This window comes from Eutrigla gurnardus (genome assembly GCF_963514095.1).
Source record: "Eutrigla gurnardus genome assembly, chromosome: 10".
Lineage (NCBI taxonomy): Eukaryota > Metazoa > Chordata > Actinopteri > Perciformes > Triglidae > Eutrigla > Eutrigla gurnardus.
The window spans coordinates 27,673,221-27,688,823 of NC_139924.1; the positions used below are offsets into that span (position 1 = coordinate 27,673,221).

At 44.4% G+C, this 15,603-nt stretch overlaps 1 protein-coding gene across 2 annotated transcripts in view; it reads left to right on the forward strand.

Moving 5' to 3' along the window:
• The window catches only part of lrfn1 (leucine rich repeat and fibronectin type III domain containing 1), a 105,932-nt gene that overhangs the window by 74,002 nt on the left and 16,327 nt on the right, over positions 1-15,603 (forward strand). For both annotated transcript variants that reach the window (XM_084019639.1, XM_084019638.1), the window contains exon 3: positions 8,891-8,962. In XM_084019639.1, the coding sequence (XP_083875765.1) occupies positions 8,956-8,962 (7 nt within the window). In that variant the 5' untranslated portion in view covers positions 8,891-8,955. The remainder of the gene's footprint in view (positions 1-8,890; positions 8,963-15,603) is intronic.

Sequence of the window (15,603 nt, forward strand, 5' to 3'; positions counted from 1 at the left end):
TTGGTAGCGTGGTAGCGACCTGTCAATCAGCAGGTAAGCCCCGCCCCCTAAAGCATCCCCTGCTTTCTGGTCTGGTGGACTCAAAATGGACCTGTCAATCAGCAGGTAAGCCCCGCCCCCTGAAGCATCCCCTGCTTTCTGGTCTGGTGGACTCAAAATGGACCTGTCAATAAGCAGGTAAGCCCCGCCCCCTAAAGCATCCCCTGCTTTCTGGTCTGGTGGACTCAAAATGGACCTGTCAATAAGCAGGTAAGCCCCGCCCCCTGAAGCATCCCCTGCTTTCTGGTCTGGTGGACTCTAAATGGACCATAATGTACTAAATGAACATCATGCTGGATCGAAGAAGACTGAGTTTTGAGTTTGCCTATTCTAAAATCATGTATTTGAATATTCCTGGGGGCCTTTCAACGGTCTTGGAATTGCATGAACCGGGTCTGGCCTGGAAAGCTGGGACTCTTGTGGATCCAATAAGCCCAACTGTATTCATGTGGGGATGTGAGTCCTCATAGGAGTCATTTCACATAGTGAAGGTGACCTTCTGTGACCTCCAGGATAATCACAGCACAACCACAAACTAGGGACCTGGAGGATGTATGGCTTTCCTCCACATGTTGACAATAAAGTGGTTTATGAGCCGTTTCCAGACGGGAACTGAAGTGCTCGCCAGAAAAAATTGCAATTCTTGCAAAAAACCTCCAAAACATAACCTGACCTTTTCCCCATAGTGTTTCCTTGAGGTCTTGTTGACTTAGTGTGATATTTTGGAGGGATTTTTTGATCACTTTTATCAATTCTCGCACCATTCAGCACCAAATCTGTCCTTTGAAGAGAGAATGGTCATTATATACTTCAATCATAATACATAAGGCTTTTATTTAAATGGGTTAATTCATTCCCTGGCGTCTATGCTTAACCTGCTGACCCGGTCTATGACCCGCTCTATGACCCGGTCTATGTGGGTCTCTTAAGGTTAACATTCATTTTCACAGTTATTATTTCCTGCAGTCAGTTGGACTGAATGATGAAAAGCCATATCCTGAATTATGGACTAACAGTGTGTAAACAACATGTGAGGGCAGAGATCAGAAGGCTGTAGTTTATTTACAAGTCAAGGACGGAAACGCTTGGTTTCTTATCCGCTGAAAAGATCCAGAGTTTCTCAGGAAAAACCCGGTGGAAGTGTGAAACAGAATTTCAGATGAGCGTGAAGTACATGGAAGCTGTCCCCTGGAGAAACTCTAAAGTTCTGGTGTGAAAACTCCCCATTATGATTGTGTACTCGAACACCGAGGTGTTCGAGTACAAAGCTCCAAATGCGATGAATAGTTGATGCCCTGAAGCCGGTGCTCTCACGATTTGTTTTAATGGGCAGGGGAGTTCCTCCAAGACCTTGGGTGAGACTCTGCACTTCTTCATCGTAGGTTTGGTGTAATTTATTGAACGGCCGAGGATACGGGTCCAAGAGACACGGTGCAAATTAAGGGTTTATATGTGAGCAACGAACCAATTAATACAATAGAAGCCCAGTTTGTAGGAGGCGGAAAGGAGAAACATTTATATCTCTCTGGGACAAAAAGGGACAACGGACATTAAAGAAGTGAAGAGACAACATTAACATTAGTCTCAGTTTAATCCACAGCTCTGTAGCGTTTAACAAGAGCGAGAGTCTGCAGCCGTGTGAAGCAGGACAGTGATGGTGGAGCTAAAGATCTGCACTAAAGAGCATCCTCAACTCAAAGAACGTGAAGTTAATGTCTTCATCATCATATATGTATCAGTTAGTTATCGGGAACTAACAAAGTACAAACTGTACTGTACTTAAGTGGAACTTTCAGGTATCTTGTACTTTACTTATTTATTTTTCTGACAACTTTTCCTCTTTACATTTTAATACAAATATCTCTACCTTCTACTCTACATTTTATATCTTATTTACATTTTAATGCATTTTATTTTTTCAAATTAAGATTCCGTTACCCTGAAAAACAGCCAGTAGAAATGTCCTTCATAGGAATACTTTGAATACATCCAGAGCCTGTACCTTTTCACTTGTATAATAATAATAATAATAATAGCTTAAATTGATATAGTGCCTTTAATGGAACCCAAGGGCTTTACACAAATGGAACAAACAATGAAAACAGGGTGACAGAGTTAGGTTATTTGAGTTTTTGTATCTGTGGTATCTGTAACTTGTTTAGAGAACATCTGGATTTCTGACTCCTCTGTCTAAAGGGAGCAGGATCGTCTTCACCAGCTTTGACGGCAGACGATGTAATCGTTGTTGAGTTATTCAGTCAAAGCGGTGGACCAACATGAAGAATACTCCTTTCCTTTCATATGAAGACGTCAAATCCGTCTCTCTTGCTGTGGCGATGCGATGCCACGGCAACAGACAGATGATGAATGTAGTCAATATGATGTGAAACAACATGTCACTGTGTCACTTACTCTGCTGTGAATACTGATGACAAAAACTGAAATGACTTTCAGGAGCATGACTCAACCTCTGCAACCGATCTGAGCCTCAGTCCCGCTGAGTGGCTTTAATTTGTTTTATAGGAAAGAAAGAAAGAGAAAGAAAGAAAGAAAGAAAAGGCCAATAAGAGAAAAGAAAGACTGAATTATTTTGGGATCCAGCATCAGTGGAACGAGAACCAGCTGAGGAAATCAGATAAGCTGCCTGAATTCTTCCTCTGACATATTGGGAACAATCTTATCAAACCTCTCGTCTCCTGTTTGCTCTCTTCATCCCGAGTCTCATCTTGACAGACAAATCCTGTTACGCTTGGCAACTAAAAAGAGAAATAATTCAAGAAGGAAACACAAATTACAGAAGCCTGAGTATTTAGCCGCCTGGAGAGGTTGGGGATGTTTTCATGAGGGGGTTCAGGGAAAATGAAGAGCACTTGTTGTGGAACCTGTTTTGCTGGCGGCGCCGGCAGCTCCGCCACCCGTCATGGTGACGGCTCCAGCAGCACTCGGGCACAACTCTGACATTATTCTGCAAGACGGTAAATAAGGAGAAATATCTGGCCGGGGCCATGATTCATAGTTAGGCCCGCTCGTGTTTACAGACAAGTTGTCACATTCATTTAGCGAATCAGGCTGGAGCTCCGAGGGCTCGCTGAAACGGTTCTGCCCTCCCACTTTATGTGGGGAGAGAGGATTATTACAACAACAACAAATAATTATAATAAAAGCATTTTTTTCTCCGACTCCCCCTCCAAATCATTGACATCTACTAAAGGTGCAGCCAATATTTAATTTTTCAATATTCAATTAATTGTAAGAAAAAAAGTCCCCAGCTAAAGGCAGTTCCATTACTCTCTCATAACCCTGTTTAGAGGCTTTTATGTAACAGGATATGCTAATACTTGGCGTGCTAAGCCCTTGTAATCTCCATGCTTGAATTTGTGAACAGAGGACCGTGTCTTTTCCACACACTGTAAATACTGAAGGCGTAATACAGCCGTGTGGAAAAGTCACTTTCATCCCCCCCCACCCGTGTTTTTCAAATCCAAAGAGTATTTTTAAAAAGTGCAAATATGACTAAATGATCCCAAACACAGCGACGGTGACGGATTAAGGCGAGATCCATATGTGTGGACTTCCTGCTCCATAATGCGTTTTCCTGTAGACCGTATGCTTGTGTGGCACTCAGCCGAGCGTGAAATCACTTGGTTTTTTCACCGAGCTCATTTGCATTCTCAGGTTAAAGCTCAATGGGGCAAGCGAGGTACTTGTTAAAACCTTCATTTACTATATCAGACCTGTCTTTTCTCATTACGGATGATCAAAAAAATGCCGCCGTGGCTGAAGTGACACCGCACGCTTAATGGCAGCCGCCGTTTAACGACTATTTTTGGCATCGTTCTTCATCTTCCTCGTTTTTTTTATTTTTTTTTTATTCTGCTGCCTAGTTAATGAAGTTAGATGTGAATATTCATCCAAGCAAGTCCACCACGTAGCCAACAAAAGACTAATATTGATACAAATGATTGTTTTAGGTGATAATAAGAGCTGCTGCAGCCGTGGGAGTCCGTGGTATCATTTATATTCGTCCCGTTCCTCCGTGTGCTCGCAGCCTCTCGTGGAGTCTGCTACCGTTCAGCTCCCTCAGCCTTCATCATATTCTGTCCCATTTATGTGACATGAACATGTCAAACCCCCCGAAAAAGTCCATAAACTGCAGACTAGCGATGCAGCAAAAAACCTTTACAGGGAAAAAAAGATTTACAGACCTGCCTGTCTCACCACATCGCAAAAAAACCTCCGTCACAAATTCAAAATCTAATCCTAGGGAGGAATTAAATGTGAAAATATCGCTTCATTATGTCATTAAAAACACAGAGACACTGATTTGTCTTCAGAAAAGGATGTATTCGTTGGTATAAAGTAAAAGAAAACTCAACTCAGACTCCACTTACTAGCTTTATTTCCCCTCCTGGTTTGCTCGGTTGTCATGGAGACGAATCAGTCGACCTGTGTTTGAACACCGTTTAGCACCGAGTCTCATGAAATACTTTATTTTATCTTTAAAGAATGAAAATCGATGCAGCAGAGATGGAGATATTGTCATTTTTATTCCACACATTCTTCCTACTTGGCGCCTACATTACCCACAATGCAATCGACCGCCCACAATTTGGGTCAGAGATTCTGTCGCTTTGTCAAAATGCTATGTACAAGATCAGGAATGAGATTAATGTTTTATTAATGAATGTGTTTTATTTTACAGCAGAAAAATGTCAGCGACACTCTTTTAAAAACAACGTTACTTTATTATTTATATTGGCTGGAGTCTTGGAGTAAATGATTCACCACTCGGTTTGGAGTAACACCACATTAGGATGTTTGATGTTTGCTACGATCTGACCCGCTCTGAGGGTTTTACAACATTCATGGCTGATCGTACTTGTGAAACGTGTCCCGAGTAAAAACCGGAGCCAGAAACCATCCGGAGACGTTTCAGCAAAACAACAATCAAGAGACGACTCCGCCGCTGTGACCTAAATGTCAGCACTTCATATTTCATGTGGAGCTTTCATCTCGGACGGCGATGCTCAAGTTTTATTTCCCTCTGATGCAAAACCGAACCAGGAAATGAATCTGCAACTGATTATATTGAAGTGTATTTGTTTGAGCCTATAGGGACGGGATTCTGTGGCTCAGACTAACATGGACCCCAGAATTTCTGTTGACCCCCTGAATTTTCTTTTAGCGGCAACTATTGTCAACAACTATTGGATTAATTGTCATGAAATTTGATAACATGCATGGTTCCAACAGGATAAGAGGGTAAAGTATTTGATATTTGTGTATTTTTAATATATATTTGGCTTTTAGTCTGTTGGTTCTGAGCATTTTCCGCTGAGTTATAGGCGAAGAACTGTATGAATTAATAAAAATGAGAAGATCAATGGCCGTATTACATCTCAGATTTTTCCGATCACAGTGCAAAGAGGCCACTTCCTCTAACTGGAGGGACGATTCCACAGTAACGGGAGCGAAATCCGATTGCTTGTTCAGACCAGTAACCCTTAACCAGCTGATGTGATTGGATGAGGACTTGTTTACCTTCATCTAACGCATTACGGCGGGCCTAACCATGTGATCCAGCAGCCTGATGGAGTCTAACCATAATACACACTGGCCTTCTTTAGCACTGAGATAGGTCTTCTGATCCCAACCAGGCCGTCTGTCGGTGAAGCTGCCCTTTGGCAGCGCCGCATTCATGAGTATTGATTGGCCGGGGATGGCGAGCACACGGACGCACAACATTCATCTTTTCTTGACCTCAAGGTTTGTAGAAGCTAATAAAAAGCTAATTATTCAGTCAAACTGCTCCTGCAGGACGCTTTCCTTGACACGTTTTTTTTCCCCGGTAAAAGATCCGGTGGGTTCACGGCGGGCCGGTTGCTACGGGAACGGGAGCGTTCATCACAGCCCCGAGAAGAAGTTGAGATTAGCAGCTCAGAGTAAAAACAGCTGCTCGTCCTTAATAATCACCTCACTTCTGTAGGTTTGTCCCCGGCCGCCTCGCCGGGATTCTGCACTCTGTGATTAGACCGGATGTGTGCATGTATTTTAAACACATTAGAGCTGCACTTGGTGACATATTCTCAATATGTTCACGGTTTGGGGGCATGGCGTTCATGCAGCACTATTAGGTAGATGTAATTAGGCTTTCCACTGTGGCGACACAGCTGCCGGAAAAAGCCATGAATACGTACGCCGGCCGTGATTGATACCTTGTCGTGTATATGATCCTGTGTGTAAAGCAAGTCGTTAATCAAAGCTCTGACGTGAGGAGTGAGTTACTGTAAAGGTGGGGGTGGGGGGGGCCTTCAGGTGGATCTGCTGAGGATCGGTTTCGGTCTCACGGTTTTGGACGGCTCGGCTGAGAAACGGTGCTGAGTCACGATGACATTGAGAACGTCCTTTGAGAAGGCTGTTACTGCTGCTGCTGCTTCCCCCCACCATGGTTGAAGCTTGGGGGGGGGGGGGGGCACTTGCTGAAAAATTTAATTCCAAGCAAAACCTTTTGCTCTCGTCAGGCAATGTGGAAAATAATTAAAGTCTGTGTTAAATACAAAAAAGCACCACCTCCTCTGTCTCTCGGCTACGGTAGAATTAATTCCTCACGCTGCTGCGGTCAATTAAACGATGCTCTTTCTTTGCCGGTGAGCTCAGGAAGTGCTATCACTTCTGTCGATATCTGGGGAACGGCAGCACAGTGGAAGGGCCACTCTCTCCAATATGAATGCATTCACTCCGATCTATAATTGATTGCAGCTCCGAGGCTTGTTTTTGTCTCCCAAGATGGTCAGGAGGATCTGACGTAATGAGATGCCTGAGGGTTTCTGTTTTTTTATCCTATCTACGGAGGAAGACCCCATCCCTCTTTAAGCCAGCAGGAAGATAATTCTCACATTGTCTCCTAAATGTTGTCGTTTGTAATCTTGTGTGCTTAGACAACAAGTATGAAATAGCAAATTCTATTGTAGTCCAATCTTTAAATAAATCAATGAGCTCTGATCCTCTTTTCCTGGAACTCGCTGCAGGCAGTTTTCTGAGGAGATCTCCGAGCAAAATCTGAAAGGAAGCTGGCTTCAGATATCTCACTCTCACATTATAATAAAATCATAGCCCTTCTGTGCCGTTCCCTCAGCAAGCATATTGTTACATATGGACATGTAATGCTTCTATTACGTTCTATTTCTAAGCCTATAAAATGCACATTGATGCTGATGGTAAATGTTGTATTTCATCTTTTAAAACTACGCCTGCTGTCGGAGGAGGATCTCAGGTTTAAGTCTGGTTTCCTATGAATGTTGTTGTTGTTTGTGGATCACAGACAGAATAAAACCACAGTATTGTGAATAAGAGTGCAGGAGGATGACTCTTTGTCTTGCCCCGATAGGAAGGGATCACCCAGATGGATAATGACTTGGCGGAGAACGTCCTTTGGCAAAAGTTGCCTGCTGGCACTGAGGATTTGTCCCCCCCCCCCCCCCCGCTGTCTTTTCACATCGTATGAAGGCCTGGAGAGAAACAGGAAGACAGATAGAGAAGGTAGAAACTCCTGTGCGAGAGGGGAAATGGCCGAGTGAAGTGTTTGATCCAGTGACGGGGAGATAAAGTGAAACCGGATACCGTCCCGGGCCGGACTTATCTGGACGGGCCGGGTGATGGGTTGATGGTTTGGCGCCTCCACATCCACAGATAGAAGCGTTAAACCGGCTGTTAGGAGCGCTGTAGGACTCCTCGTTGGATGCACGCCTCACACACACCTCCCCGTGGTTTGCTCGCTATCGCATTGCAGTCACACCAATCACTGTCACACACGAGCCGGAGCCGTTAATATGCACGCCGTGACAGACCGCCACATGATAGACTGAAACGCCTGACACCTACACTCTTACTTTGTTCCTCTCCTTCCCCTCCAGAGATGAATGCAAACACATCGCAGTGACCTTTCAGAAATAAGCTTGCGTCATAAATACTTCATTTGCTGGATGAAGAGCTGAAGGTGACGAGCCTGAAGTCCCTCTCTGAGTACAAACTGACGTACAGTGGAAGGAAAAGTGGAGTTGTTTTTCTTGCTTTGTTTCTTGATGCATGAACGCTCTCCGCCAGCGATACGATGGTCCTCCGGTTGCTGCTCTGCAGGCGGAGAGCCGACATGTCATGTGGCTTGTTTTGAATTTTAGGGACAAGTGAGAAACTGAAGGCCTGTGACCTTGACCTCCCTCTGCTCGAGAAGGGAAACAATGAAAGAATGAATCTTTTCTCTGCAGTGAGTTACAGAAAGCTGGCCCTCCTCATCCGTCTTCATCAGACCCGCGTGGCGAGGGTTTAAGCATGCAGCAGTAATTCGGACCCATTCATCACCTCGTTTTCTCACTCGCAAAAATCTCATCACAAGTCGATGATTTGCCCCTTCTTTGTTTTCACACAGATAAATTCCAAAGCCGTGTCAAAATATGATGAATTTTTCATTATGCTTCCCCTTTTACACTTTGTTCTCCTTAAGCTACGATGATGCAGTGAAATATTAATGACAGGACACACATTCATAGTCATGCTATCTCCAGTCTGTTTTTTCTGATGCTACTTTGCTGCTTTCCTGTTGTTTCATAATCACATCAGCGTTCATATCGCACCAAAGCTGCCAAGCGGAAAAAGGAGCGAGCTCAGTCAATGAGATAATGAATGTATGACTGCGTCTCCTGTGTGTTGAGGAATGTCTCCTCCTTCTCCAGAATACTGACTAGAAGCAGATAAACATCTCAGAAATGTGTTGAAACGATCCCCCGTTTCTGGCAGCGCGCTGAACTCACCTCGGCTGTGCTGATCCTAACAAAATGTGCTTCTTGTCCTCTAGGTGGCGTTTTCCTCAGCGGCCGATCGGGATGCCGGTGTGAAACCTGCGATGGAGACCGGGGCTTGATGTCTGGTGAGTCTTCCTGCATGTTGACGGGGAGGATTGTGCTGAATGTGTTGCCTTAGCGACGGTGCATCAGCAGATTTAAGGTGGAGCAGTGATGTGGGAGCTGGAGCTACAGGTGCACACCAGAACCGGGTTATTAAACGTTTGATTTAAAGAAAAACAGGTTATACTGTTGCTCTTATGTATGTATACATGTCATTAATCACATCATTACTAAAGCACCCACGCTCTCTGGTAGAGACTGGTAGGGAATAAGAAGTGGTAGTGACAATTACAAAAATAAAAATAGAGTAATTAAAGTAATGTAATAAAATAGACAATAACGGCTGTAAAATTAATACATATGTACCTTTCCTCATTCATAACTCTTCTTGCAAATAATATCTTATAGTGTGATAATAACTACTAACGATTGCAAAATCAAGAACACAAATGAGAATAATTATAGATGAAGTAAGATAGTTTGCTGTTTACAGGTATAACTCTATTTACTGAACCAAAGAAAGAAAACTGAACCAGATGAGTGAAGACAAAAACTAGGGGGATTGATCATATTACCCAGTATCTTGGCTTAAAGTTGCTATAAAGTGTAAATGACTTCCTTTTTGAAATGATTTGTCTTTGTTTTCCACTCAGTGTGTTTACTGTACATGTAGACATCCTGAGCATCTAAACAAAGAAGATACAAAGACTGTATTTAAACATTAGAGGAAGGTTTTACGTGGATTAACTTTATTTGCACATGACAATGAATTCATGGCATGTTTGCCTTTTAAGTACATATGATGTTTGTTGGGACAGTGTATTGTGATTATTTCCCTAAAATAATAAGAAAGAGAATAAATGATCATATATAGAACAACTGTGCTGAAGTTACACCATCGCTCGTTAGGCGACGTCTTCAATCAGCTGATCCACTTCCTCGTATCCACATATCATATTTCCCCGTGTCTGTGTTTAAGAAGTTGACACAGTTTGATGCCCATTCCCAGCGTAGCGGGGGGTCGAGCGGGAGGATGAGCTCAGAGCGGACGAGGCGTTCAGGTGTTGGTGAGCTCAGCACAAAAGAAATTAGAAGTGATGGTGGAGCAGGAAAGTTTTCTTGTTTGAGGCTTTTGACGATGAATAGAAAGCATGCTGCATTGTTGCATTTCGTATATCACAGCATTAAGACGTGACTGCAGGTCATGGTTATAGGTGGCTATCCCTTACACAGCACCGTGCTCCTCCATAATTTAGTTTCAGCCCTGAGTCGTGTCTGCAGCCTTCCTCTCAGATGGCAAGCAGCCCCCGCAGCCTCTCCTCAGCGCTATAAGGAGGACATACATCCAGCCTGATGGGGGAATGCGGGGCAGAATCAGGCCTGAGGCTCTGGAGCCAGAGCCTTTAGGCGGTGAGCGGTGGATCAGCCAGCGCTCTCTTATTGCTTTCAACTTTCCACCATTTTTTATCTCATATTCTTTCATCCCGATTTTGACAACTGGAGAGATTTTAGTTAGAAGATATAACCACAAAAAACCCTCTCTGTCACAGACTAAAAGACAAAGCTCCCCGTCCAGCATCCACTATTTCAGATCATTTGACCCACAGAGAGGTTCTGCCTGGAGTCGTGGGGTAATTGAGTGCCTCTCTAACCGACCTGAAAACGGGACATAAAACACTCTTCAGAACGCCGCGGCGGTACATAAATGCAGTTTTGCGTTTCAGACGTACATTATGTGGCTTGAAACTATTAATTAAAACTCTGGCACACGAGAGGATCTAGTTAATGATCTGTGCTGCGTCTTCAGAGAGCAGTCAGCTGAGAATAACTGTGTGAAGCGCTGTAGGTACCTGTAACCCCCCCCCTAACATCTGTGTGGTGTACTCTGAGCAGGCGTGCATCCCCAAAATGTCATCCCAGCCCTCTATATGTGATGCAGGCATGCTGCCAGGAGCCGTGCATCTCTGAGGGCTTCGCTTTGGGAGCAGGTCTGGGTGATTCCCCCGGGGGCTGTTTGGATGAGGAGGTGGGGAGGTGGCAGGTGAGGGTATTTTACCTTTGACCTCTGACCCTCCCGTGGTCCCCGTGGTCCGGGGAGACGCCGCCACACTGAGAACAAAGACATGTGATGCTCCCGCTTGTCCTCCCCTGGTTCAAAGGGAATGGCAGGGCAATGCTAATTAGCCAGCTTGTGTTACTGAATTGAACATAACTGCTGTTCCCTTCAGTGTTCCCCCTCCTCCCTCATTGTACGCCTAACAAGCGCCGTCTACAACAGTCATGCTCCCTGCATAACTCTGCATATTTTGAGCACCGTGAGACATCCTGTTCTGTTTCTGCCCCTAAATAAAGAAAATAATTCCCTCAGTTAGATTAATCCGTGTTTTAAGAGAATTGAATTCACCCTTTCCTGTTCAATTATAGCACTTTGTTTGTTTTTGTGAAAGTACAGCATTTTTGTATTTTTTTATTTTTTGGAGGCTGTGTGCGTATTCTTTCTTCTCTTTGGAGGGTAGTTTAATCCTGGCTGTCAAGTTTGAGAGCGATAAGAGGCGTTACAACAGGATTCCCCACTTCATCTCCGCTGGTGCAGAATTATAGTCCTGCAGAGAACTGTGAGGAGATGGTGAATTCATGTTTTTAATCAGGGATGGAGGAGGTCAACTTATTATCCTCACATATTAAAAAAAAAACACCGTCTCGCGGCCTGTGGTCGACTCCTCTCGTTAAAGTTAACCACGTTATTCTTTCCTGTGAAAGAATGCGACCTGTGCGGCGGCAGGTCGCATTCTTGAGGTTTACATGCCGCCGTGTTAAGACGTCTTCCTGCAGCCCCAAATTAAGCCGCACGCTCCGTGTCATCCACGCCTCCGGATAACAAGGGTGTTCTACTTACAAACGATGGCAGAAGACGGTAAAAGTCCAACGCACCTGCGTGCGTGGCGAGCTGGAGTCGGATACAATGGATGCTTCGCTACAGGGGAGTTCTGGCTCGGCGTCATGATTTCACCCTCTTTCTCTCATTTTTCTTTTTGTTCGTGCAGATGTGCTCAGGGTTGGCAAACACATCGAGGATTGAGTCACTTAAACAGCCTCATCTTGAGTCACAGCCTATTGGTTCTCCATCATATCCCCTTTGTTGTGTGTGTTGTGTGTGTGTTGTGTGTGTTGTGTGTGTGTTGTGTAGCCGGCGGGCTGCAGCGTCTTCGCCTCCAGCTACGTCACGTGATCCAGATGAAAAGTCTGAATGTTTGATGACACATAGCGGTGCGACCCTCTTGCATCATCCACATTAGTGAGGAGAAGCCCGGCTGATATTAAGAATCCATTTACGCTGATGGCCAAGAATAGCACAATCAGTGTTTGGGAGCGTAAACAAGCCCCTCTCATCTGTGCAAAGGCCCCGAGCTCATTCATTCAGAATAAATGGTGCATTACATTTTTGATGCAACTTTCACTGCAGTGCTTGAAACCAAAGAGGACGACCTTTTAACCTAAAAAAACAAAGGTATCCATACTAGCTGATAATGTTTCAGTTTACTGCAGAGAACAGGACGACCTCGCCTGGCTGCTTCCTGAACGGAGACAAATACCACAACTAGGTTCAAGTATGTATTATAGTGTATGAATATAGTATGGTTGATTTATACGACCTGATGATAATCCTGAACTGTAACTTAAACTCCTCCCTGAGACACTTTGATCTCATTCTTTAATTACGATGGAGAGCGGTCACATTAACGCAGCGAGTGGGAGGAGCCTGAAGGACTCGTCGTCCAGTCCGTCGTTAGACAGTGTATCCTCAGAGGAACCCGACTTCCTGCTCCGTTGAGCTTTATAAACCCGACTAAACCAACTAGCATGCTAACTAACTAGTGCGCTGCCAAACGTCCTGTCCCGAGAACGTCGTTACACCTCCGCAGTCCAAATATGGTCACTTCCCTTCACTGGTGATCCCGAACTCAAGGCTTCAAAACTCAAACAAATTGCTGACGTTACCATGACTACGCTCCTGACACATCGATGGTTCAGACACACGTGTAGTTTTCGGGTGCAGAGGTGTTCTCTCTACATCCTTATTCTGCTTTTTCTTTTCTCCACACTTTTCTCTCCAGGTGCTGAAACACTGAATACAGATATGATCTTTTATGCAAATGAGGAGAAACGATGTTTATGTAAAGGGCTATTTTGAGAGATCTCAAAGGAAAGGTCTGCACCGCCCGCTGTGCACAAACGTGCTCCCCCTTTACTCCTCTTACATCATAACTGTGAACGTCTAAACATCCGTCCTCTTGAGTCGCCCCCCCGAGCTCCTGATCAGAAGTGACCAGAGTCCCTCCTCCTTCCTTTCATATCGCTTACAGCGTTTTGGGAGGCAGACGAGGCGCTGGTGATGAGCCACGGCTCCTCCATTGTCTAGCATGCTGGAGAAAGAGTGGGAGCCCCTAAAGAGGTCCTGGCAGAGCATCCGCTTCCATCTGCCTGCACGCATCGCCATGGAGCCCAGCTCACACCACTTGAGATTATGCTCACGTCCAAGCTGTTACTGTAATTTGCATTGGCTCATAGGCAGAGGAGAGTGAGGAGGAGGAGGAGGAGGAGGAGGAGGAGGAGGAGGAGGAGCGGCCCGTGCATGAGGCAGGGATGTTATAAGTGGTCCTGGCAGCACAACAGGGTGCAGCGTTGTGTACAAGTGGGCACGGGCAGCGCTGCATTAAAGTGCAGTCATGGCACGGTCACTGTCCGAGATTATGGTCTGGGCTAAGTTATAGGAATGCAGTGTTTTGTTGCTGCCCCCCAGTCACATTCAGCGCTTTTATGGCCACATTATTCTTCGTTCATCGCCGGCGTCCGTCTCCGGCAGCACATGAAATCATCCGGTCGGAATCCATAAAAGCAAACATCTAAAGAGCGTACCCTTTTGTTAAGCATTCCTCTAATTAGGAAGTGGTTGTGTTCACTCGTCACAGTTCATTTTAGATGAAAGGTCGCACACCTGGAGCCGCCGAGCTGCCCTCAGATCAGATCATCAAAACCTTTCACACCCCAAAGACAGCAGCGTTATGTATGATCTGATCTGAATGCATTGATTATGGCAGCGCATAATTCCCCATAAAAGGGAAGAGAAACCAAAACAGCACTTTCCCGCTCAATCCCCCTGAATGTTCCCTGATATCCTCGTTTTCAGGCTTAATTTGTGACTCACTTGATAGCTTTGGGTGCTGCAATTTGGTTCAGTGGCTAATTTATCAAATTTAGTAATTAACTAGAGATGAGAAAATAAAGAGCCGTTTCAGACGACGCCACCTCCAACAAATAGGTTGTGAACTAATTACTTTATGGTGCAGCCACGAGCATGTAATGATCTTCCTGCATGCCAAGTTTGTTTCCTTTACGAGTTCACTTTAAACTACAAGCATCGAAGACGGAGGTTCAGACCTTTTTAAATCTTCATTTCAGTTGGTGAGTTTGTCAGACTTGAATAAGTTTGCAGCAGTTAATTATGTGTTTTTGTAACCCGTCACAGAGAAAGTGACTGTTTCACGAGGATCCATCTATACTGACTCTGTACACAGCTGTGGAGGAAAACAATAGAGATAATAAAAGAATAATGTGACAAGATAAGAGCTGAATGTGCCTTTGAGTTTGGAATGACGAGGCTGACAGGTTTGTGACTGGAGGCTCACAACGTGTAGGATGAGCTTGTCTGCCATAATTACTAATTATACTGATATGTCGTGCATTTACTGCTGGACCTGATATAAAATATAATTGGAGGCAGAAATAGTAAAAAAGAATCTATTTTTCTCAGAAAAACATGACTTCTGTTTGAACCTGGCAGGCATGGATGCTGGTTGTCATCACACATGTTGGAAATGTTTAGTAAAGCATATTTCATTTTAGGAAGAATATTTACAAATAAAAAACGTTTACTTGAATGTAGTTAAATGATAGTTTGTTTTAACCTGGAATATCTTCATAACTGTGAGTCGTGCCACGAGGCCAAACCAGTAAATAAACATGAATTTACATGAATCCTTTCCAACAGCGACACATTGATTTATTCCATGCGTGAGGCGATGGACCGTCTGTTAGCATGTGTTTGTGCCGGAGAAGGAGACGCAAACAAGATAACTTATGGCAGTTTCATTCGCTAATTCTCCCGCCGGCCCGCAGACATTCTAACTCCTCTGCAAATGGACCGAGACACCACTTTGGATATTTAAATGTATTAATTTTTTTACCTGAGGCTAATGATCCAACGCAAATGTGACTTTTTTCCTCTCAGCGACCATTCCAGATGATAGTGGGTCCAGGAGAATGTGTAATCATTTTCTTTTTATGTGTTGGTTGTCGGGGACGATGGGAGAAACACTCACCGGTTACAGTAAAATGATACAGACACACTTTGTTAGCTTCCTCTCACTTTTACACAACATTGCTATTTCTGGTCCCGTTGACTTTTGGGGAGTTTATTTAAATAAACTCTGTAATCTCAGACATCTATTTTAAAGCTCTGGCCTCAACAAAGAGTTTCCTCCTCAGTGAGCATAGAAGAGCAGAGACTGTGGTACGTTGACCTTAGGGACGACCTTTAGCTTTTCAGACATCCTTCGTAGACCGTAGACCAGAGGTCAATCAGCCTCACGACCCCTACATGTAG